We start from the raw sequence: 24,782 nt of genomic DNA, 5'->3' as shown, positions 1-24,782 counted from the left end.
TATCTTTTCAAAATCATTTCAAACTTATAAACTGATTGCTACTCCTAAAGACTAGTATTTGTTTGATTCTGAGAACATATTTTCTTATAGAAATAATGTTATATAAATGGAGATTAAATCCTCAGTATCTCAGAAAAATATAATGAAATTATATAATCATAGCTCTAAGGTAGCAATTCTAGAAGCTGAGATTCTAGAATTCTGAATTCTAGAAGCTGAGAGCAGTAAATTCTGTGGTTAAAAAAAGGATAGTAAGAGCATTTATTCCCCTTACCAATATCTAGGTGGCCTCAGTCAAAATTTCCAACTAAGTAAATGTCATCTTTGATACCAATGTCTCATCTTCCTCTTTAAATCTCTCTGGTCATGCTGTCCTAAATGCCCCAATGCAGTACCCCCACAACACTCCTTAATAAATATCTCTTGAATTTAATTAGATTCTCCAATGGGATCAGGGTAACAGGGGTTCTGAAAGCACCTTCTGCTTGTTAAGGTAAAAACGACTAGTTATCTAAGAATTTTCAAAACCAAATACTAAGATACAATTAATTTAAACCAAATACAAATTATTTTCTTGTGAAAAGTAAAGATCTTTACCTATCTTTATAGCACAATGGACAAATCTCAGGACACAGATCTGAATTTTACTGTAATTATTAGTGCTATGTCCCATTGGCAATTTTCACAAAAGGTTACAGGAGTGCCCCAGTACACAGCCAATCTGTAAAGACTGGGAGATGTTTCTGCTGTTGTTTGGTTGGTTGGTTTTGTAGTTCCTGAAACTCAAAGAAATCTCTGTCAAAACACTAGCAGAACACAAGCTAAGGAACAGAAACTTCAGTAACTACACATGCCAAGGAATACAGTCTTTGGGAAAAAAATAGCTTGGGAAAGTCACTAAACAAACATACTAATACAGCCTTCAACAATAAAAAATAAATAAATAAATAAAAAAACCCCAAGCCCTGGAGAAAGGAAAGAATCTGAATTCAAGAGTTACAACATTATAATATTCAAATGTTCAGTTAAAAAAAATTACAAAGCACACCAAAAAACAGGCAAGTATGGCCCATTCAAAGGAACAAAATTAATTAACAGAAACTGTTCCTCAGGAAGTCCAGACATCAGACTAACTAGATAAAAACTTTGAAATTGACTCAAATACGCTCAAAGAGCTTTAAAAAAAAGTGAACAGAGCCTAAGGGACCTGTGGGATAACATCAAACAAACCAAAACACGCATTATGGGAGTCTCAGAAGGAGAAGAAAGAAAGGGACAGAAATAATATTTGAAGAAACAATGGCTGAAAATGCCCCAAATTTGACGAAATACATGAAACTACAAATCCAAAAAGCTCAATAAAATCAAAATAGGATAAATTTCAAGAGACTCACACCAAGACAATTATAATCAAACTGTCCAAATAGAGAATCTTAAAAGCAGTGAGAGAATCAAATCTTTACAAGAGATCCTCAGTAAGACTAGTAGCTCATTTCTCATAAGAAACCATGGAGGCCAGAACACAGTAGGATGGCATATTTAAGTGCTGAAAGAAAAAAACTGTCAACCAAGAATTCTATATCTGGCAAAACTGTCCTTCAAAATGAGGTACAAATTAAGATGGTCTCAGATAAACAAAAGCTGAGGGAGTTTACTACCATTAGACCTTCCCTACGGGAAATGCTAAAGCTTACTCCTTCAGGTTGAAATGAAAGGACACTAAACAGCAACTCAAAGCCATGTGAAGAAATAAAGGTCTCCAGTAAAGGTAAATACATTGGAAAAGAAAAAACCTAGTATTACTGTATATTTGGTTTGTAACTCCATTTTGTATTTCCTAAATGATTTAAAAGACAGGTGCATAACAATTAATTACAAATCCACGTTATCGGACACACAATGTATAAAGACGTAATTTATGATGACAAGCAGATAAAACGGGGAAGACTGAGCTGTACAGGAGCAGAGCTTTTGTATGCTATTGAAGTTAAGTTGTTTTCAATTCAAACTAGATTGTTTTAAGTTTAGGACATTAAATGTAATCCCAATGCTAACAACAAAGCAAGTATCAAAAAAATACACATAAAAGGAAATGAGAAGGGAATCAAAATGGTTCACTACAGTAAACCAAATAGAAAAAAAAAAAAGAAAGAGGTATGTAATGTAGGAAATGAGTGATAAAAAAGGTATAAAATGTACAAGAAAAAAATAGCAAAATGTCAGAAGTCCTTTTTCATCAGTCATTGCTTTAAATTTCATTGGATTAAACTCTCCAATCAAAAACAGAGATTAGCAGGATGGATTAAAAAATATGATCCAACTATAAGAGATTCACTTTAAACTCAAAAATACAAATAGATTCAAAGTGAACACATGGAAAATGATACTCCATACAAACAGTAAGCAAAAGAGAGCTAGAATGGCTATTCTAATATCAGGCAAAACAGGCTTTATGTCAAAAACTGTTACAAGAGACAAAAAAGGACATTGTATGTTGATAAAAGAGTCAATTCATCAAAAAGATAAAACAATTATAAACATATATGTGCAAACAACAGAGACCCAAAATACGTAAAGCAAATATTGACCAAAATGAAGGGAGAAATAAAATAGTTCTACACTAGTTGTTAGTTCCGTAAACCAATTTCAATAATGGGTAGAACACCTAGACAGAAAGTCAATAAGGAAATAGAGGACTGGAACACTATAAACCACCTAGGCCTAACAGACATATATAGAACACTTCACCCAATAACAACAGAATACATGTTCTTCTCAGCTGCACATGGAACATTCTCCAGGATAAACCATATGTTAGACCACAAAACAGTCTCAATAAATTTAAAAAGAGTGAAATCACACAAAGTATCTTTTCTGACTATGAAAGAATGAAGTTAGAAATCAGCAATAGCAGGAAAACTGGAAAATTCACAAGTATGTAGAAATAAACAACATATTCTTAAACATCCAATAGGACAAAGAAGAAATCACAAGGGACATTAGACAATATTTGGAGAAAACACAACATACCAAAACTTACAGCATACAGCAAAGGCAGTGCTCAGAGGGAAATTTATAACTATAAATGTCTACGTTAAAAGAGAAAAAAGACTTCAAATCAACAGCCTAACTTTACACATTGGGGTACTAAAAAAAGAAGAAGAAATTAAACTCAAAGCTAGGAAATAATAAAGACTAGAGATAATAAAGTAGAGAATAGAAAAAACAATGGAATCAATGAAACCAAAAGTTGCCTTTTTGAAAAAAATCAACAATATTGACAAACCTTTAATAAACTAAGAAAAAGAGAGAGAAGATACAACTAAATCAAAAATGAAAGGGGGGGGCCAGCCCCATGGCACAGTGGTTAAGTTCAACGCACTCCGCTTCGGCAGCCTGGGGTCACGGTTCGGATCCCAGGTGCGGACCTACTCTACTCGTCAGCCAAGCTATGGTGGCAACCCACATATAAAACAGAGGAAGACTGGCACAGATGTTAGCTCAGGGCTAATCTTCTTCAAGCAAAAAAAGAGGAAATTTGGCAACAGATGTTAGCTCAGGGCAAATCTTCCTCAGGGGAAAAAAAAAAATGAAAGTGGTGACATTACTACTGACCTTACAGAAATAAAACAGATTATAAGAGAATACTATGAACTACTACACACCAACAAACTAGATAACCTAGAATAAATGGACAAATTCCTAGAAACACACAAATTACCTAAACTGATTCAAGAAGAAATTAAAAATCTCAACAGACATATAACAAGTAAATGACACTGAGTCAGTAATCAAGACCTTCCAACAGATAAGTCCAGAACCAGATGGTTGCACAGGTGAATTCTACCAAACATTTAAAGAATTAACACCAATCCTCTCAAACTCTTCCAATAAACAGAAGAGGAAGGAACACTTCCCAACTCTTCTGTGAAGCCACCATCACCCTGATACCAAAGGCAGATAAAGACATCACAAGAAAACTATGGACTAATATCTTTTACGAATATAGAGGCAAAAATTCTTAACAAAATACTAGTCAACTGAACCCAACAGCATATTAAAAGGATTATATACTTTGACCAAGGAGGATTTATCTCAATGATGCAAAAGTGGTTCAACATTAAAAAAAAAAAAATCAATCAATGTAATACATTAATAGAAAGAAGGAAAAAACACACATGATGGCTCAATTAACTCAGAAAAGGCATTTGACAAAACCCAACATCCTTTCATGATAAAACACTCAGAAAACTAGGAATAGAAGGGAACTTCCTCAACATGACAAAGGGCATCTATGAAAAACCCACAGCTAACATCATACTTAATGGTGAAAAACTGAAAGCTTTCCCCCTAAGATCAGAAACGAGGATGCCCACTTTTCCCACTGCTATTCAACACTGTACTAGAAGTTCTAGCCAGAGAAATCAGAAAGAAAAAGAAAAACAAAAGGCATCCAAAATGGAAAGGAAGAAGTTAAACTACAACTATTTGCAGATGACATAATTATATATATAGAAAAATCCCAAAGAATCCACAAGGAAGTTATGAGAGCTAATAAACTAATTCAGTGAAGTTACAGAACAAAATCAATACTCAAAAAGCAGTTGTGCTTCTATACACCTGCAATGACAATCTGAAAAGGAAATTAGGAATGTGATTCCATTTAGCAACTAAAAGAACAATAGCATCTAAAAAAATAAAATATCCAGGAATAGATTTAACCAAAGAGGTAAAAGACTTGTATCCTGAAAACTACAAAACATTGCTGAAGAAAATGAAAGAAAACCTAGGTAAATAGAAAGACATCCTGTGTTCATAGGTAGGAATATTTAATATTGTTAAGGTGTCAACACTACCTCAAAGAATCTGCAGATTCAATACAATCCCTATCAAAATTCCAATAGCCTTTTTTGCAGAAATGGAAATGCCAATCCTCAAATTCATATGGAATTGCAAAGGGCCTTGAATAACCAAAACAATCATGAAAAAGAAAACGAAGTTGGAGGTCTCACACTTCCCGATTTCAAAACTTACTACACAATGCTACAGTAATCAAAACGGTGCGGTGCTCCATGGAGACAGAGACCAGACCAATGGAATAGGATTGAAAGTCCAGAAATAAACCTATACATCTATTGTCAATTGATTTTTGACAAAGGTTTCAAGTCTATTCAATGGGGAAAGATCAGTATCTTCAGCAAATGGTGCTGGGACAACTGGATTTCCACATGCAAAAGAATGAAGTTGGATCCCTACCTCACACCAAATAGAAAATTTAACCCAAAATAGATCAACAAACTAAATACAAGAGCTAAAACTGTAAACTTCTTAGAAGAAAACATAGGGGTAAATCTTCATGACCTCGGACTTGGCAATGGATTCTTAGATTTGACACCAAAAGCATGAACACTGAAAGAAAGAAGAGGTAAATTAAACAATCAAAATTTAAAACCTCTGTGCAAAGGACATTATTAAGAAACAGAAAAGACAACTTTTTGATTGGGTTTGAATGGGAGAAAATATTTACAAATCATGTATCTTATAAGGGTCTAATATGAAGAATATAATGATCTCCTAAAATTCACCAACAAAAATACAAACAACCTAATTAAAAAATGGGCAATGGACTTGAATAGACATTTCTCCAAAGAAGATATACAAATGGCTAACAGGCACATGAAAAGATGCTCAACATCATTAGTTATTAGGGAAATACAAACCAAAAGCACAATGAGCTATCACTTCACACCAACTAGGACAGCAATTACAAAAAAAAAAACAGAAAATAACAAGTGTGGGTGAGACTGTGGAAAAACTGAAACCTTTTTGCATTGTTGGTAGGAATGTAAAATGGTGCAACTGCTGTGGAAAACAGTATGGCAGTTCCTCAAAAAGCTAAACATCGCGTTACCAAAAAGCTCGGCAATTCCACTCCTAGGTATATACCCAAAAGAATTGAAAACAGGAACTCAAACAAATACTTGTATACATATATTCATTGTAGCACTATTCACAATAGCCAAAAGGTAAAAACAACCCAAGTGTCTATCAACAGATGAATGGATAAACAAAATGTGTGTGTCCACACACACAAATAGAATATTATTCAGCCTTAAAAGGGAATGAAATTCTGACACGTACTACAACATAAACGAACCTGAAAGAAATTATGCTAAGTGAAATAAGTCAGACACAAATGGACACATATTGTATGATTCCACTTACATGAAATATCTAGAATAGGCAAATTCATACAGTCAGAAAGTAGATGAGAGGATACCAGAGTTTGGGGGAGGGGGAAGTGGGGAGTTATTGCTTAATGTGTACAGAGTTTCTGCCTGGGATGATGAAAAAAGTTTTGGAAACAGATAGCAGTGATGGTTGCACAACACGGTTAATGTAGTTACTGTCACTGAATTATACACTTAAAAATGGTTAAAATGGCTTTATGTTATATATATATATATATATATATATATATATAAAACCACAATTAAAAAATTAAGCGAAAAGTTATTAAACATATGTACAGAAGTCAGAATCCACCAAAATCCTTAAACAAAACAGCTGTGAATGTAATTATCAGTAAGTGCATTCCATTACAAATTATTGGGCCACAGACAGAAATCAATTTACTCGCAAATGGTTTGGATTATAAGTAAACAGAAAATGGAACTTGTCTATACAGAGAGGAAAAATTTTGTTTCTGGAATTAGAAAATAACTGGAATTTAAGTTAGCTTATTACAAAAAGTTTCTGTTAATTAAAAACTCAACTTTTTTTTTAATCTCAAGATTTGTTTTATTATTTGATTTATTTTTAACCCTGAACCAAACTACTTTCTTTATACTAGGATTGATCTCATTTGCAATTGGGATGCTTTAACACATGTGGGCAAATTATAGATTTTTTTTATCACCAGATGTAAGTTTCATAAAAGCTACAATTATGTTTTATTTTTTAATTGTATATCCATAATGCTTGCCATACAATAAGTACTCAACAAATTTAGTGAATAAAACTAAACCAGTCAAAATCAGCAAGAAAGCAGCATTAAACAAACCCTTTTAAAGAAGGTTTTGGTTTAAAGAAAACCAAAATTTATCTTCCTGTTACAGTTTAAAAATATCTATGTTTAAAATAATATCTGAGTAACTCAGGCTCCATAAAACCAAAACTTTAAATTACTCCTTTTCTTTACTGTATAGCCCCATCCTCAACTCCAAAGAGAGGTTACCAGAATTTGACTTTATGAGGAATTTCTTTTACTCATTTGTGTTTGTCTGCCTCGGAGGCAGCCCAGCCTAGAAAGAAAAGCCAACACGCAGTCATCTTCCTGGCTGGATGGCTGAACTACTCAAGGTACTGTTAAATTGCCTGAAGTATTCCTGGTTCACTAGTTTATAGAGTAATAATATGAGTATCATTTGCATTGTTTTCTTTTGTCTTTACTGTTTTGTGGTTTTGTACATGAAGGTTTAATTATGAAACAAACTTGAATATGAAATGCAACTTTATTTAACAACTACTAAAGCAAACTGTGTACTATTAATATAAATGATAATTAAGTTCTGACTTTTAGAACTCACCCTAAGATATCTTTTTTTTAAAGCTTAAGGAACTTAAGGGTAACTAACTACCCACTTTAATTTAAGTGGGGGAAGACTGTAATTCTATTACCCCGAATCAGGCAATTTACAGCCACCGAGATGACCCTGGCTGGCTATGAGAATGAGCCTCTCAGATCTCTAACTATAGGGAACATTAATTGACTGAGGGCCTCAGCTGCTGCACTCTGAAATCCATCACTGTGTTTGTGAAGAGGCCGTGCTTCTCACTGGCTACTCCCACAGCAGGCATACGAAGGCAGGCCTATTCCTGGGAGACGGGTAATTCTTGTGATAGGCAACTTTCACTCAAGGACTTCCTGAGGCCTCAGTGAACTTTCCTCAGAACTGCACTGCATTAAGATACTTTCACCCAAAGTTCCTTCCTTCCTTACCTTTCTCCTTCACTTGGAGTCAGACTTGCATCACAGTCTGATGCCTCTCCCTGCCTCCTTCCTCATTTTCCCTCACAAGCACTTCTCCTAATAAATGTCTTGCATGCTTAATCTCATCTTGGTATCTGCTTCTCCCTGAAGCAATACACACTTTCTATAAATCTAGCCATGTTAAATGAACTATTTCTAACATATAGTATTTGCTTCCCTATTTGCTCAAACAGAATACACTGAACATGACAATTCCAATGACTTTTGACTGGTGAAGACCCAACTAAGACCCACCAAACTCATTAGTAGTATATTCTTGAGGGAACAGACTCAGAACCACATGCAATTCAACAAATATGTACTGAGCACCTGCTATACATGAGAAATATGCTAAGCATTATACGGCATACAAAGGTGAGTAGGACCCTGTTCTTGCCCTCAAGTAATTCCCAATACATACAGAGGAGAAGAGAAGCCACAGATACAAACATTAAAGGGCAGGATTTCACTAAGTGCTAAAACTGAGGCATAAAGTACTAAGGAAATTAAGAGATTCACTCTACTTAGGAGATGCGTCTGTAGTAGAGAGGCTTTTAGAGGCGATGGCATTTGAAATGTACTTTGAAAGGCATTATCAGAGCCCTCAGGTTGTACCTGCCTGTAATTACCGAGGACAGGCCAACAAAGACGCCTTCCATGCTTGCCGTGCTTGGCTACCCCCAAAGTGTAAATCCCTCCTATCACAATTCTCTCACACCCTCTCATTCCCATTCCCAGAGTACTGACGGTTTCTTAGTTCCCCTCCAAACGTGCTCCTCTCCCAGTATTCCTTCTTTCATCACCATCATCACTTAGACCCCTAACCCAGAAACCTGAGAATCAGCTTTGACTCCTCTCACTACCCTGAAATTCTATCACCAAACTACCTCTAAATCTCTCTAACAACTGTCCACTTTTTTCTATCCCTGCAGCTAATACCCTAGTCAAGACTACCTCATCCCTTCCATGAACTGCTGTAAAACTCTCCTAACTGGCCTTCTTGCCTACAGTTCTGCTGTCACTTAATCCATACTCCACAGAGCAGACAATGATCCTTCAAAATTCATATCTAATTGTCAATACCCTGCTTAAAACCCTTCAGTGGTTCTCCACTGCTCACAAGATAAAAGGCAATAATTTGACTCACAAGATCTGGCCCCACACTCTGGACTCCAGTTACTGAGAACTCCTAAGATGCTGAGCTCCTCTTGGGCTCCAAGCAACCACAAATCCTTGGAACACACTTCCTCCTCATCTTCACCTGGCTAACTCCCACTTTCATTTAAAATGTCACTTCCATCACTCCCAAATAATAACACACAAGGATAGTCTCCTAGCTTCCCACTGCCACCCCAAGACCATTACTTCTCAGCCTTTTCCTTTACGGCCTATGCTATCTTTCCATTAACTACCGCCTTTAAAATTCCTACTTTTTTAATGCAGCAGAACCCTTTTTCAAATGAAATCCTGTGCAGAGCCCCAATATGTAAAAGGGCTGAGCTTCTCAGCTTAAAGCAAGGGATTTCAAAATCCTCTTCATTCAGCTTCCTTCTCTCCTTCCTAAAGCACTTATTCCTAAAATCTAACTGTGTAGGACAATTAGACCACTGTACTTGTGTTATACTGCCTACTCAAAGGAATCAACACAGTATAGTTGAAAGAGCTGTCTTTGAAGCTACACAGACTTAGGTTCAAATCTTGATTCTACTTCTTATTAGTTAGAAGATCTTGAGCAATTTGCCTCTCTGAGGATCCATTTCCTCAGCCGTAAAACTCAGCTATAAAAATTACCACCTTGAACAGTCAATGAGCGGAACAGAGATAAGTATGTAAAGTCTCTAGCATAGTGCTTAGAATACTGGCACATAGCAGGAACTCAATAAAATACTAACTGCTATGGTTTATCCAGGAAACGTAAGGTTTTAACATTCAAAAATCAATCAATGTTAGCTTAAATATTCCATTGTGAGTAAGAAATGGAGTTTTGGAATAAGGTATAACCAATAAATGTCTCCAAGTAGCTTTGGGGGTTTAAAAGCAGTATTCAGTGATACACCAAATAAATCTTTCTTGTTAAAAATGTGACATTAGGCAATTAGAGCAAACGTTTTAATTTTTTGCAGTATGTATTTGTAAAACTCTCTTATAGACCAGAAATTTTGAATATTCCAACTTTAAGGAAGTACAAGTTTTTATTATTACTATATTATTATTAATAAGAAAAGATTTTGTAACCATCAAATATATAAAAGCCAGGTCTGGTTATAGTATGGATTTTCTATGACAATTTCTAAGAGTTTCTGCATCAGTAATTTAGTTTCACATCAAGACAAAAGCCACGTGTTTCTCTTGTACCTTCTAATTAAATGTAAAATTATACATCAAATAAACATATTATTAAGCCAGAAAAAAAATCAATGTAATTTACCATATTGACAAAAAAAGGAGAAAAACTTTATGATCATTTTAACAGACAGAAAAGTCATTTGAAAAAATTCAATACCCATTTATGATTTTTAAAAACCTCAAAACTCTCAGAAAACTAAAAATGGAGAGGGAAATCCTCAATCTGATAAAAGACATCAGTGAAAACTAACAGCTAACATCACACTTAATAATGAATTAAGATATGCTTTCCCCTTAAGAATGGAAACAAGACAAGCATGACCACTCTCACTACTTTGATTCAACATTGTAATGGAAGTCCTAGCCAGCAAAATAAGGTAAGAAAAAGAAATAAAGAAATAAAAATCAGATTGTCTCTATTTGCAGATGACATAATTACATAGAAAATTCAATAGAATCTACAAAACAACTACCAGCAAGGTAAAAGGATATAAAATCAATATAGAAAAATGAGCTGTATGCTTATAATACTTGCAGCAAACAACTGAAAAATAAAATTTTAAAACAATTTACAATACTATCAAAAAACAAAATATTTAAGATTAAACTTAATCAAAGACATGTAAGATTCCTACACTGAAGACTACAAAACATTGCCGCAAGAAATTAAAAAGTCTAAATTTATAAATCGAGAGATATACCATGTTCATGGATCCAAAGAATTAATATTATTAAGCTGTCAATTCACCCTAGTGATCTATATATTCAATGCAATCACAATCAAAATCTCATCAGAATTTTTTTGGTAGAAATTAACAGGCTGGTTCAAAATTCATATTGAAATGCAAAATCCGGAAACACTACAACAATATTTTAAAAGAAGAACAAAATTAGAAGATTTACACTACCTAACTTCAAAACTTACTATAAATCTACAGTAATTAATAGTGTGGTACTGGTGTAAAGATAAATAAAACAATGGAATAGAATAGAAAGCCTAGAAATATACATATAATATATATTTATTATGTATATAACATATTTAAATATGTATATTTACATAAATATATACAATATATATTCATTTAGTTTGCACAAAAACATCAACACAATCCAACAGGGAAAGAAAAGTCTCTTCAACAAACAGTTCTGAAATAACTACATATCAGCATAAAAAATGAATCTCAATTCCTACCTTATATCATACACAACAATTAATTTGAAATGGACCATAAATTATGTAAAAGCTAAAATTATAAATCTTTTAGAAAACAGCATTAGGAGAATATCTTCATGGCTTGGTGGCAGGCAAGGGGTTCTTGGACACAGACAGCAATAACCTTAAAAGAAAAAAAAACTGATAAATTTAACTCCATCAGGGCCGGCTCCGTGGCTTGGCGGTTAAGTGCGCGCGCTCTGATGCTGGCGGCCCGGGTTCGGATCCCGGGCGCGCCCCGAGGCACCACTTCTCCGTCCAACCCGAAGCCGAGTCCCACGTACAGCAACTGGAAGGATGTGAACCTATGACATGCAACTATCTACTGGGGCTTTGGGGGGAAAAAAATGAATAAATAAAATCTTTAAAAAAAAAAAAAATTAACTCCATCAGTATTAAAAACTTCTGCCCATCAAAAAAACACCATTAGGAAAATGAATAGATAAGCCACAGGCTAGAAGAAAATATTTATGTAGACAGTGCCCAAAAGAAGATATACAGATGGCCAATAAGAACATGAAAAAGTGCTCAATATCATTAGACATCAGGATAATGCAAATTAAAACCACAATGGGATACCACTGCAATAACTAAAATTAAAGACTAATAAACCATGGGGCCGGCCTGGTGGTGCAAGCAGTTAAGCGCACGCGCTCTGCTGCGGCAGCCCAGGGTTCACTGGTTCAATTCCTGGGCACGCACCGACACACTGCTTGGCAAGCCATGCTGTGGCGGTGTCCCATATAAAGTGGAGGAAGATGGGCATGGATGTTAGCCCAGGGCCAGTCTTCCTCAGCAAAAAAGAGAAGGATTGGCAGATGTTAGCTCAGGGCTGATCCTCCTCACAAAAAAAAAAAAAAGACTAATAAACCAAACATTGGCAAGGATGTGGAGCAACTGGAACTCTCATACATTGCTGGCGAGAATGTAAAATGGTACAACCACTTTGGGAAAAGGTCTAGAAGTTTCTAAATATTTATTTATTTATTTAGTGTGTGTGTGTGTGTGTGTGTGTGTGTGTGTGTGTGTGTGTGAGAGAGAGAGAGAGGAAGATCAGCCCCGAGCTAACATCCATGCCAATCCCCTTCTTTTTGCTGAGGAAGATTGGCCCTAAGCTAACATCCGTGCCCACCTTCCTCCACTTTATGTGGGATGCCGCCACAGCATGGCCTGACAAGCGGTGTGTCGGTGCGCACCTGGGATCCGAACCCAGGCAGGCAGCAGCGGAGCGCGCGCACTTAACCGCTAGGCCACAGGGCCGGCCCCAGGACTGAATTCTTGATAAACATAACCTCAAAAGCCTTACCAAAAATATACACTGTATGATTCTATTTATATGATGTTCTAGAACAGATAAGATTAATCTATGGTAGGATGATAAAAGATCAGGACACTGATTGCTTTTGGGAAATAGGGGCAGGGACTGACTGAGAAGGCACATGAGGGAAATTTCAGGAGTGACAGTAATGTTCGGTATCTTTGTAGAGGCTTAGGTTGTATTCATTTGTCAAAACTCATTAAATGGTACAATTAACATTTGTGTATTCCATTGTACATAAGTTTTACCTACAAAAACAAAAAGAACCATACACAAATACTGAACTCTAGTTAATGATATGCATGCTGAAGTGTTTAGGGGTAAAGTGTACTGATGTCTGCAACTTACTTCGAAATGCATCAAAACATAAGATGGACTGGTGGATGGATGGAGGGATGGACAGGCACAGTAAAACATTAACTACAGAATCAGGGTGATGAACATATGGGTGTTTACTGTACAATTCTTTCAACTTTTCTGTATATTTGAAACTTTTCATAATAAAATGTTGGGTAAAAAACTTGATAAGACAAAAAAATTCTAAAATGAATTGCAAAGTTCTTTCCTATTCCATCTACAGCTGTAGTAAAAAATACACTATGGGGAGTGGGGAGCAGCTGCCACTTGTATTATTATTTGGTTAAAGCATCTTCACCACTGTTATTTTTGGACCTCCTTGCCACTGCAGTCTTCATCTCCACAACACATACCATTCTTGTGGACTTCATCATCATCCATGTATGCAACCCATCATTCAATACACCAACTGCAGAGCTCCTAATTGTCTCTTCTCCTTCATCTCTGGAATCTTAAAACTCCAAAATATAATTATCATCTTTAATCATAATCCCCTATTTGCTCCCATTACCCTCCTCTTCCAATTCATCAAGACTTTTAATCCATGAAGCCCTCATTTATACCTCCATTACCTCTCATAGCTTTACTTCCTCTCTATCACCTGAAATATCCCTATCCTCTTAGTCTCTACTAAAACCACCTGCAACCAGCTATCTTCTCCACCCATTTACCTGAACTGATGAGTGCTGCTGGAGGAAAATCTGACAACCACCAGACCGATGAATGCTACTCCAAATTTATGGTCTCCACACTCAGCACTGCTCAGCAATTCCTTTCTAATTCACTGGTTGGCTCCTTCTCCACACTTCACAGCAACAATTCCAAAACTTCATCACTCTTCTTAACTCCTTACTCATTTCTCTTTCCTCACTCTGTGTAAAAGGATCTTGGCTTTCATTTTATCATGAAAATAGAGGCTCCCTAACATGAATTCCCTGCTCCCCTAACCTACAAACCCATCTTGATCTCTCTCCCTTCCATCTTAGAAAAAACAAAGTCATCACCCCTGCCAGGGGCAGCATAACATAGTGTTTAAAAATGCAGACTCTGTAACCAAATTACCCTTTCCAAACCTCAGTTTTCTCTCTTCTAAAATGGAGGCAATAAGGCATAGTATCCTGTCAGAATCAGAGAACAAATGAGGCACTTAAAATAGCACCTGGCAAATAGTTCAAGGCAAATCCCACTGCTTGTGTTCCTGAGCTCATCTCCTCCTTGTTCAGCAGCTTCACCAGCATTCTCTACCACTTCTCTCCCCAAAGGCTCCTAACATATACAATTTTCCATCACCCTCAAATGAAAAACAAAAGTGTCTTCCCCAACCTCGAATCCTCTTCTTGCCACAGCCGTTATCTCTTTTCCCTTCATTTCCAAGCTTCTAGAAAAAATATTCTTAAAAAAAAAAAGTCATCTGTTCTTGCTCTTTTTTCCCCATGCTCTTCAATCTTCTACCCACACTGAAACTGCATGGACATAAGTGACCCCTTAGCTGTCAAATCTAACACTTTTCAGACACTTGATTTGACTTTTCTGTAGCCTGACATGGTTAATGACTCTTTTCTTGCAAGTCCTTCCTTTCCCAGCTTCTCAGACACCAGGGTCTCATTCCTTCTACCTGATTCCTTCCTTCTTAATCTCCTTTACTCACTCCTTTCCCTCTGCTCTCCCCCACCCATGATATTGTCCATTATCTTCCCCTCGCTCTGATGCCAGCCCTATTTCAGTCTTACCTCTAATCATTTTCAGTGGGTGGCCTCACCTACTTTTTTTTAACACCTTCATTGAGGTACAACTGACATAAAATAAATTGCACATATCTGAGCTGTACAATCTGTTAAATTTTAATATGTATACCTTTGAAACTATCGGCACAATCAAAACAAATGCACATGAAAAGCTCCCCACTAAAACAACTACTGACCTGCTTTTTGTCACTACAGATCAGTCTGCTTTTTCTAGAATTTTATATAAATAGAATTATATAGTATATACTCTTTTTTTAGTCTGATTTCTTTCACTCAGATTAATTATTTTGAGATTCGGCCATGTTGTTATGCATATCAATAGTTCATTCCTTTTTATTGCTGAGCAGTATTCCATTGTATGGCTATATCACAATTTGTTTATTCATTCGCCTGCTGATTGACATTTGGATTGTTTCCAACTTTTTGCTGAACAGAGCTGACACCAACATTCATGTGTAAGTCTTTGTATGGATATCAGATTCATCTATTCTTATGGCTTTACTTACACACCAAGAAGGCACAAATCTGCTTCACCAGATACCAACAACCAATTGCCAGCTTGACAAGTCTACCTGGATAACCTAAAAGGACTTTTAAATCAACATGTCCAAAATCTTATTATGCCACTCTCTCCATCCTAACAGCTTCTCCTCCTACATTCTCTATCCTGAAACCAGAAACAAGACTCTTCCTACTCTCTTACCACTTCCCCCAGTCATTTAGTGAGGTACTAGGTCCTGTCAATTCTGCCTTTTAAACATCTCTCAAATAAAATCCATTCCCACGTTTCCATCCTATCTAATGCACCCTTAATTCAAATGCATATCATCTCTTAGCTGGACTATTAAACTAGCCTTCTAACTTTTCTCCTTACCTAGAGTCTCATTCTTCTCCAATCCATTTTCTATTCTATGGCCAAAGTGAATTTTCTAAAATTCAAATTTGACATTACTCCCCTATTTAAAATTCCTCAGTGACTTCTATCCCCTCAAGATAAAATTCAAACTCCTTAGCTTAAAACACAAAAAATTCTCTATAATCCAGTTTCCTCTCCAAATTTGTCCTCTGCCACTTCCCATCATGTTCTAACTTAGTCATTCCTGAATGATGTCATGTACCTTTTTGTCCTCAGTGCCGAGGGCAATACTTGGTTTGTGGTAGGCATGATATATTTGTGCAATAGATAAGATAGGACTTAGACTGACAGATGCAATGAGACATTCTGGGCATATTCAGGAAAAGTAGTAGTCCAGTCTGGCTGAAGCATAAAGAATATGAAAGATTATGGTAGGCAATCCAATCAGAAAAGCAGGATGAAGCCAATCACTGCTCACCATCGATTCCAAACTAAAGATTGTGAACTTCATCCTATGCCCTCAAAAGACATCAACGGTTCTGAACAAGAGTGTGACGTGTTCAGAAGTGTACTATAACTTCTGAAATTTGAAAAATTGATAAAGGAGAGGTGAGGGGCAGTGAACTCAGTTAAGAGGTTATCACAGCAGTCTGGGAAAGGGGACTCAGAGCAGTTGGAGTAGGAGGGAATAGATTAGAAGAACATGTCAAAGTGGAATAAATCTACAGGCTGTGCCTGGATGTGGGCCGTAATGCAAAAGAGAGAAGTCCAAGACGACTCCAAAGTTTTGAACCAGTCAAATAAAATAAAGCCATTAATCAAGAGGGGAAATTTTTAAACAGAAGATGGAGGGCAGGGAGGTGATGGTTTTAGTTGGGTATTCCCTCACCCATTCGTTCAAACTTAAGTGCCTACTAGGTGTCAGGCACTGTATCAACGGAGGGTAAAATATCATCCCTGTTCTCAAGGACCATTCAATCTAGTTGGGGAGGGGGGAGGACAAGTAAATAGGAACTTAAAAATCATTGTTAAGTACTAGGTTAGGGTGCTAAAAGAAAATTTAAAAAGATTATCCAACTCGGCCCCAAGGATTTGAGGAAAGATCTGAGGACGAGCGAGTCTAGAAGGGTGAGAAGTGTTAGACCAGGCTAAGGGCAATCCAGGTGAAGAGAAGAGCATGTCCAAAGAGCCTCAGGTAAGATAACACAAGTTGGGCACATCTGCAAATACTGCAGCAAGCCCAAAAGAAGAGTTCAAGATAGTAGATATCCACATGAAATGTCTAGCAGGCAGGTAAAAATGCAGGTTTTGAGCTACCAAGAGCACATCCAGATATGAAATATATTTTCAACCTTGTCTTAGGTGGCTTAGAATTATCATTAGTGGATATTTTAAATAAGAATTTGGAGAACCTTACATATCAGCTAGATTCCACCTCCTCTCATCACTTTTACTGTTATACAAGGGTATCTCTGCTTAAAGTCAAAGCTGGGTTATGTAAATAAGCAGAGGACTGGTGGGGACTGTGTAAATTGAAGAGATGTGCCATGTCTAAAGAGGACAGTCATTTCCTCAGCTCCAGCAGTTTACTGCCTTGCTTGAATGCAGGCCCAATGTGGAGAGATCCTCCTATTCTTCAAGAAAAGCTGAAAATTCAGATTTTATGTAATATCTCCCATTTTTAAATATCGGCAACTAATTACATTAAAAATAAAACAACACCATGCCAGCCAAACAAAATGCTTCTGTGGATAGATTTCAGCAAGGGCCATCTTGAGTCTTGCTGCATTTATCAGTCTACGTGTGGCAGAGTTACATCTGGTCTGCCAACTCCTACAACGCTCTTTCCACTACTTCATAGGACCCTCAACTGATGGGTACGTTGGTGTTTACTCTGGGATAGGATATGCTTGCTTCTAAACAAAATAGCCCCAAACTGGTAGTGTTTTATGAGTTCTTTTGTATGTTTTCAACAATTTTTCTGTCTCCTCCCCACCGCGGCCCCACCTAGGTCAGGATACCTGCTTCCAGCATCACTGAGACCTCCTACTACCCTTCTATTACAAGCTAAGATGTCAAGTTTGCAGGTAAAGCAAAACTAAATAGCGTGAAAGCCTGACGGGATTACTAATGAATAAAGTATATACAGTATATGGCATCTCTTTGATTTTCCTAGAAAACAATATCACAGAGACGTTTGTGACTAGTCAGACACCTGAGGAAAAAAGTCAGTAACTTATATCTGAAATATATGACCAGTTTCTGCTAACAAACCAAATATTTTCCTCTGTAAAATACCAAGAGGGAGACAGGGAGGACAGGACAAAATGGAAAGTAAAAGTTGCTGGCCTTTGAGAAATATCAGACACCATTTAAGACACAGTTTTCAAAAGTATAAATGTTTAGAACAAAAGGTACACCATAATCTCAACTCTCAGCAGAATATATTTTAACCAGATAACATGAAACATTGTTTGAGGAACAAAAAATTGGGATGTAGAAACACTATTAAAAGAGTAAAGCAATCCTATATTTATAGAAAAGGTAAAAGGGAAACAAAAAATACTCTGGTTGTTTTTATGTTCATTCAAACACACAAGTTTCTGAATTAACTCACAATGTTGCTTTAGAAGCTTTTAAAATGTAGCAACATTTCCTAATTATACTAAAACATTTAAAAATACAGATCACAAGGTATTTAACTTGAGGTAACAATGTGGCAAACTTGAAGGAACACAGCCAGGTTGAAAATTCTAATCAACAAAACGAATGACAGCACCAAGATTCTCAGACTCTCACAAAAAGAAAAGAAAGAAAATAGCGGCATGTGCACCCACCCCGGTTAATCGGAGGAGCGAGGGAATTCAGAGGAATGAAGAGTGATTACCGAGGGCGAGCAGAGCAGGCCATGTTCCTGCTGGCAGGCGAGCTCTGCAATTACTTAGAGCAAGCATTATGGCCAGAGCATTCTCGAGCCCACTAAAACGAGCAGACTGGACACCTAAAACGGAGGCTGACAGCAGCTCCGGGTAAGACCGAGAAGGCGGAAAAGTGGCCTGCTTTGACCTCCACTGAAAACTGAGGCTCCTCCAACTCTCGTCTCTGAAGCAGGAGCAGGACTCTCAGGGGTTGATTATCCGGACAAACTCTCCCCGGCCTCCTGCGGCCTTCCCCCACACCGGGTGAACGTCAACCCCGGGAGGCAGCGCGTGCGGGGGAACCGCTCAGTGGGCGCCGTCCTTTCGCGGAGGCGGCGAGACCGAGAAGAAAGACGGCCCCGCGCGCGCCCCGCCTCCCCAGCCCTGCCCCGGCCCGGCCCGGCGCCCTCGCAGGGGCTGCAGCGGGGAAGCGGGCTCCCGCGCGCTCCTCACCTTTTTCAGCGCCGGCACCAGCAGCCCCCGCCACTTGGGCGCGTTCTCCTCGCTGAAAAACTCGTACGGCAGCTGCTGCGCCTGCATGGTGCCCCCGGGGCGCCTCTGGGCGGGGAGAGGGGCGGCGGCGGCCGGGCCGGGGAGCCGCGAGAGGGCGAGCTCGCAGCGCGGAACAGGGCCGCGGCCCCACTGGACGGCCCGGCCCCCTCGGGGCGCCGCGCGGCCGGGCTAGCCCTGGAGAGGGGGCTGCGGGGCGAGGCCCGCGCCCGGCCAGCCACCCGACACGGGCACCAGCCGCGGAGAGCGAACGCAGCCCGGAGGCGGCGGCGGCGGCATCCCGCACCACCGCCCCGGGGCCGGGCCCCCCCAACCCTCCCCGGCCCTCCGGCGCCGCCCCGGGCTGCCCTCCGCCGCGGCCGCCGCCCGCCCGGCTGCCGGGGTTGCGCGCTCGGGCCCGGCCTGGCCCCGCGGCGGAGCCCGCGGCTGGGGAAGAGCTTGTGGAGAGACGCTCCGGCCGCGGCGCACGCTCCGCGCCGCGGGAACCCCGATGAGCGAGCGACCCCGGGCGCGGCGGGGCGGAGCTGGGGCCGGGGTCTGGCGGGGGAGAGGACGGGCCCGAGGTCGGTGCTGGGGAATCTGCCTGCCCCAAGGTGCCGCCGCCGACGCCGGTGTAGCGCTCGAGCTTCCTACTAGCGAACTGAACCTGCTCGCTACTGAGCATGCGCCGCCGGGCAGGGCCGGTTCGCTCCGGGTTTTCCGGCTCCCCGGCGAAGGAGGAGGGAAGCGCGAGTGAGGGAGGACGCCCCGCCGGGCCGTGGCTGCGCCCCCCGGGGCTGCAGGGGAGGAGCGAAAGGGCCCGGATAAGTCGAACCCTGCCTGAGTGGGGCCTGCGAGATGGGGGGGCGTGGGGGGGGCGGGGTGAGAGCTACGGGGAAGCGGCCCCCATTGTGTGGTTGGGCCGCGAGAGATCCCACCCCTCTCTTGGAGTGCCTAGACCTTTCGTTTCGGAAAGGGGTGTGTATTTGTGTACTTTGTTCCTGAACATGAAGATAAGGACTGCCCAGAGCATGCAATGTATAGTAAACAGACTGGACAAAAGATAGGTGCCTTTCTCACGAAACCTACTGCTCAGTATTTGTCGGATAATGGAAGTGATTGCAATGTTTCCAATCTGTCTTTCCACATCACCAAGAATAAAATGTGTACGTGTAGTATTGATTTTGTGTGTTTTTTAGATTCAATATGTTCATCTTTCAAACCCACTTCAAATATGAACTCCAATAACCACCTACTTCCAGTGGAAATTGAGATCTCTTGCAGTTCCCAGATCACTTTACTCATGCCCCTCTCAGAGCATTTGGTTTATTATGTTTTGTACCTCTCCTGGCTCTTTCAACTAGATAAACTGCTGGAAGGCAGATATTTTTCACTAGGGGTTCTACACAGAATAGGCACTTAGTGAATGTTTGTGGAATGCCAAAGGAGCATTATCTAAACTCTTCCTCCATCCCAGGGATGCAGGTGTTTATAAGAGTGGTCATGTGTGGCCGGCTCCTCATGGTTTACCATTAAGCACTTTTTGAACATAATCTCATTTAATCCTCATAGCAATCCTATTGTTTTCATTTCACAGATGAGAAGACAGTTTAGAGGATGAGCCTGGATTGAAGTTGACATAGTACCCTGCTATTCCAGAGAATGATAACCAGGATCACATACCCGGCGGGCCCCCTGGCTTAGCGGTTAAGTGCGCCACCGGCAGCGCCAGAGTCGGATCCCCCGCGTGCACCCAGGCACCACTTCTCCCGCCATGCTGAGGCCGTGTCCCACACACAGCAACTAGAAGGATGTGCAACTATGACATACAACTATCTACTGGGGCTTTGGGGAGGGAGGGAAGGAGCAGGATTGGCAATAGATGTTAGCTCAGAGCAGGTCTTCCTCAGCAAAAAGAGGAGGATTAGCACAGATGTTAGCTCAGGGCTGATCTTCCTCAAAAAAAAAAACAAAAAAAACAGGATCACATAGAGGAGAAATGTTTAAGCAGTGGTAATCTCTACAAGACCTCTTGGAGAATCTCATAAGTCTTAGGTCCTTTTCTTTAAAAATGTACACACATGATTTACATTTAAAAATTCTCCATGCTTTCAAAGTGTTCAGAATGACATTTTGAAAATTATCCATTTTTTTTCTTACCTCTGGGTAAGAAGAGGTAGAGGAACTACAGCTTTGAGAGGAGTTGGGGACAGAAAAATGGGTCTCACGAAAACATGTCAGACATCTCTAAATATCTAAAAGACTGTAACATAGAAAAACCATATATGATATGGTTTGTGTGGTTCTAAACCAATGAACTAAGATCAAGCTTCCGCCCCAAATCCTTCTTGGGCTTCCCATTCTTCTTAGAATACCTTTCAAACTACTCACCATGGCCCACAAGCCTGCATCTGGCTCCTGTTTACATTCTCAACCTTTTCTCACCATTCTCAATCCTGGCTCACCACACTGCAGTCACACTGGCCTTCTGTCTATTCCTAGAAAACACCAACATCTTTCCTGCCTCGAGGGCTTTGATCTTCCCCCAGCCCGGAACTCTCTCTGCTCCTAACTGTTCACTTGGCTGGTTACAAACGTCACCACCTCCAACAGGCCACACTGATCACACCAAGTAGTTCCCACCTATGTATTTCTACCATAAGCCTCCGCTTATTTCCTTGCTCGCATAAATCACGGCCTCTAACTATTTTTAGTTGTTGGTTGCCCCCCAGTAGAATGGAAAACTCCAAGAGATCAACAATCTTATTCCTTCAAAAATATTTATCAAGCGCCTACTGTGTGCCAAGTAGTGTAGGTCCTAGGGATATGATGATGAACTAAAGTGGACACATAAAAGTTGGATGGAGGAAACTTCCAGGAAGACTACCTAATCGGAGTTGTCTCGGGAAACGGGCGATCTTCGGAGGTGTGCAAGTAAAAACCGTACATTCACTCACTCGGGATGTCGGGAAGGGTTAAGAGGTTGGACGTGATGACCTCCAAGGTCCCCTTCAACTTCGAGTCTCTGATGTGACTGCAGAGGTAAACAAGCCCTAGAAACATGGATTACACGCTGGGCTGGGCGCGCTTAGCAGCCGGGGCAGGTTCTCACTAGTATGGACTTTTTGGCCGCAGACTGAGAGCAAGCAGCTGGAGGGAAATTGCAGAGAAGAGACTCGGCGCTTCTGAGCTGAGCAACCAAAGGGGAGTGGTGCTGACCTCGGCGCCGCTAAGGTCAGGGAGCAGTCGAGCTCCTCTGCATCGTTTGCCTATATCTCTTGGGACAAATGAAAACACCTACAAGCGTGCAGCGAGAGAAGACAACTGTGGCGGACTCAGATACGTTCTACGGAAGCCAGGAAAGCTCCCTGGGCCCCTCAGCGTTAACCGCCGACTATTGCCCCGCGGCGCAGGCGCAGAGGTTCTGTTCGCGCCCCTACTCAGCTCTAAGGAGCCTGGAGCCAGAGCGGACGTGACGCACGGGGGGCGCGTCCAGGCGGACTAGCCGAGGCCCGAGATGAGCACGTCCAGGCGGGCTAGCCGAGTTCCGAGCGCGTAGCGTCAGAACCCGGGCAGCAGGGAAGGGGGCGGGGAGGGCGTTCGGTCCGTTGGCGCGCCCCCTGCAGGTGGGAGCGCAGCACTCCGCTCTTTTCCCCACGCCGCCGCCCCCAGCAGTCACAGGGTTGCCTCCTTCGCTGCCGCCACAATCATCTCCCTGAAGCAAACTTCAGATCCGGTTACTCTCCTGTTCAAGAGCCTCCACTGCCATCCCAAGATGAAGTCCAAAGTCCTTTGCTTGGTATTCATGGCCTTACACAATAGGGCCACTACTTATCTTCCCAGATATCTCTCTCACTGGAAATGAACTACTATTGCCTCCCATAAACCCATCATTTCTATTCGTCTTTGTTGCCTACATATGCTGTTCCGTCTGCCGGGAATGCCAATAACCGTTTTTGTCCAATCCCACCCGCCACAGCTGCACCTCACCGCCCATGTACACGCTCACCGTGGAACTCGCATCCACGCTGTCGCCCCCAGCTCAAATGTCACCTTCTCTCTGAAGACTTTCTCAGGCCCCATTCAGGATGCCTCCCCTTAAACAGGCATAAGAAACAGCAGTTTCAGCCATTAGCAAAGTCAAGGTCCTCTCTCTTCCAGCAGCTTATCTTCCCTTCATGCTTCTCCTCACCCTTTCTTCCCAATCCCTACTTGCAATTCCACTTCTCGAAACAGGATGTCCCCAGAAAATACACCAGAGAAAATAGTGGCTGATAAAACCACTGGATACGCACCCTTTAGCACCTTTAGTTAATACTTTGGTTCCCTCCCTCCCTCTCCCTCTTTTTTAAAATATTTTTTAATTTAATTTTTGAGGTAACACTGGTTTATAACATTATATAAATTTCAGGTGTACATCATTATATTTTGACTTCTGTGTAGACTTCACTGTGTTCACCACACAAAGTCTAATGGCCATCTGTCACCATACACATGTGCCCTTTTATCCCTTTCAGCCTCCCTCTCTCTCCTTCCCCTCTGGTAACCACCAATTTATTCTGTGGGTCTATGTGTGTGTTTGTTGTTGTTGTCGTTGCTTTATCTTCCACATATGAGTGAAATCATGCGTTATTTGTCTTTCTTCGTCTGACTTATTTTGCTTAGCATAATACCCTCAAGGTTCATCCGTGTTGTCACAAATGGCAAGATTTCATCGTTTTTATGGCTGAGTAGTATTCCATTGCATATATATACACCACATCTTTATCTATTCATCCGTTGATGGGCACTTAGGTTGTTTCCAAGACTTGGCTATGGTGAATAATGCTGCAATGAACATAGAGGTGCATATATCTTTTTGAATTAGTGTTTTTGTGTTCTTTGGTTGAATACACAAAAGTGGAATAGCTGGATCGTATGGTAGTTCCATTCTTAATTTTCTGAATAATCTCCACACTGTTTTCTGTAGTGGCTGCACCCATTTACGTTCCTGCCAGCAGTGTATGAGAGTTCCCTTTACTCCACATCCTCTTCAACACTTGTTCTTATCTTTTTAATAATAGTCATTCCAATGGGCATGAGGTGATATCTCATTGTGGTTTTGATTTGCATTTCCCTAATAGGTAGTGATGTTGAACATCTTTTCATGTGACTGTTGGCCATCTGTATATCTTCTTTGAAAAAATGTCTGTTCCCTCTCCCTCTTTCTCTCTCTCTCTCTTTCTTGATTTGTGACACAGCAGGCATCATAAATAAATGGGGAAAGGATATACTGTTCAGTAAATGAAATATGGGCAGTTGATAATTGCATATAGAAAAAAATGAAATTACATCCCTAACTCACACCCTATACAAAATAATCCCATGTGGATGAAAGACTTAAATGTAAAAAACAAAATTATAAAATTATGAGAAGAAAATGAAAAATATCTTTATGAGCTCAAAGTAGGAAAAGATTTCTTAAATAAAACACAAAAAAACACAAACCATAAAGGAAAAGTTTGA

General features: G+C 40.2%; 1 protein-coding gene across 3 annotated transcripts in view; it reads right to left on the bottom strand.

Moving 5' to 3' along the window:
- SOS1 (SOS Ras/Rac guanine nucleotide exchange factor 1) overlaps positions 1–19,395 on the bottom strand; it is a 164,459-nt gene extending 145,064 nt beyond the window's left edge. For all 3 annotated transcript variants that reach the window (XM_058551381.1, XM_058551382.1, XM_058551384.1), the window contains exon 1: positions 19,242–19,395. In XM_058551381.1, coding sequence (XP_058407364.1) covers positions 19,242–19,328 — 87 coding nt within the window. In that variant the 5' untranslated portion in view covers positions 19,329–19,395. The remainder of the gene's footprint in view (positions 1–19,241) is intronic.
- Positions 19,396–24,782: the final 5,387 nt, after the last annotated feature.

This window comes from Diceros bicornis, chromosome 12 (assembly GCF_020826845.1).
Source record: "Diceros bicornis minor isolate mBicDic1 chromosome 12, mDicBic1.mat.cur, whole genome shotgun sequence".
NCBI lineage: Eukaryota > Metazoa > Chordata > Mammalia > Perissodactyla > Rhinocerotidae > Diceros > Diceros bicornis.
Note: the sequence above shows the minus strand (reverse complement) of the source record. Positions and strands in the feature narration are given on the sequence as shown.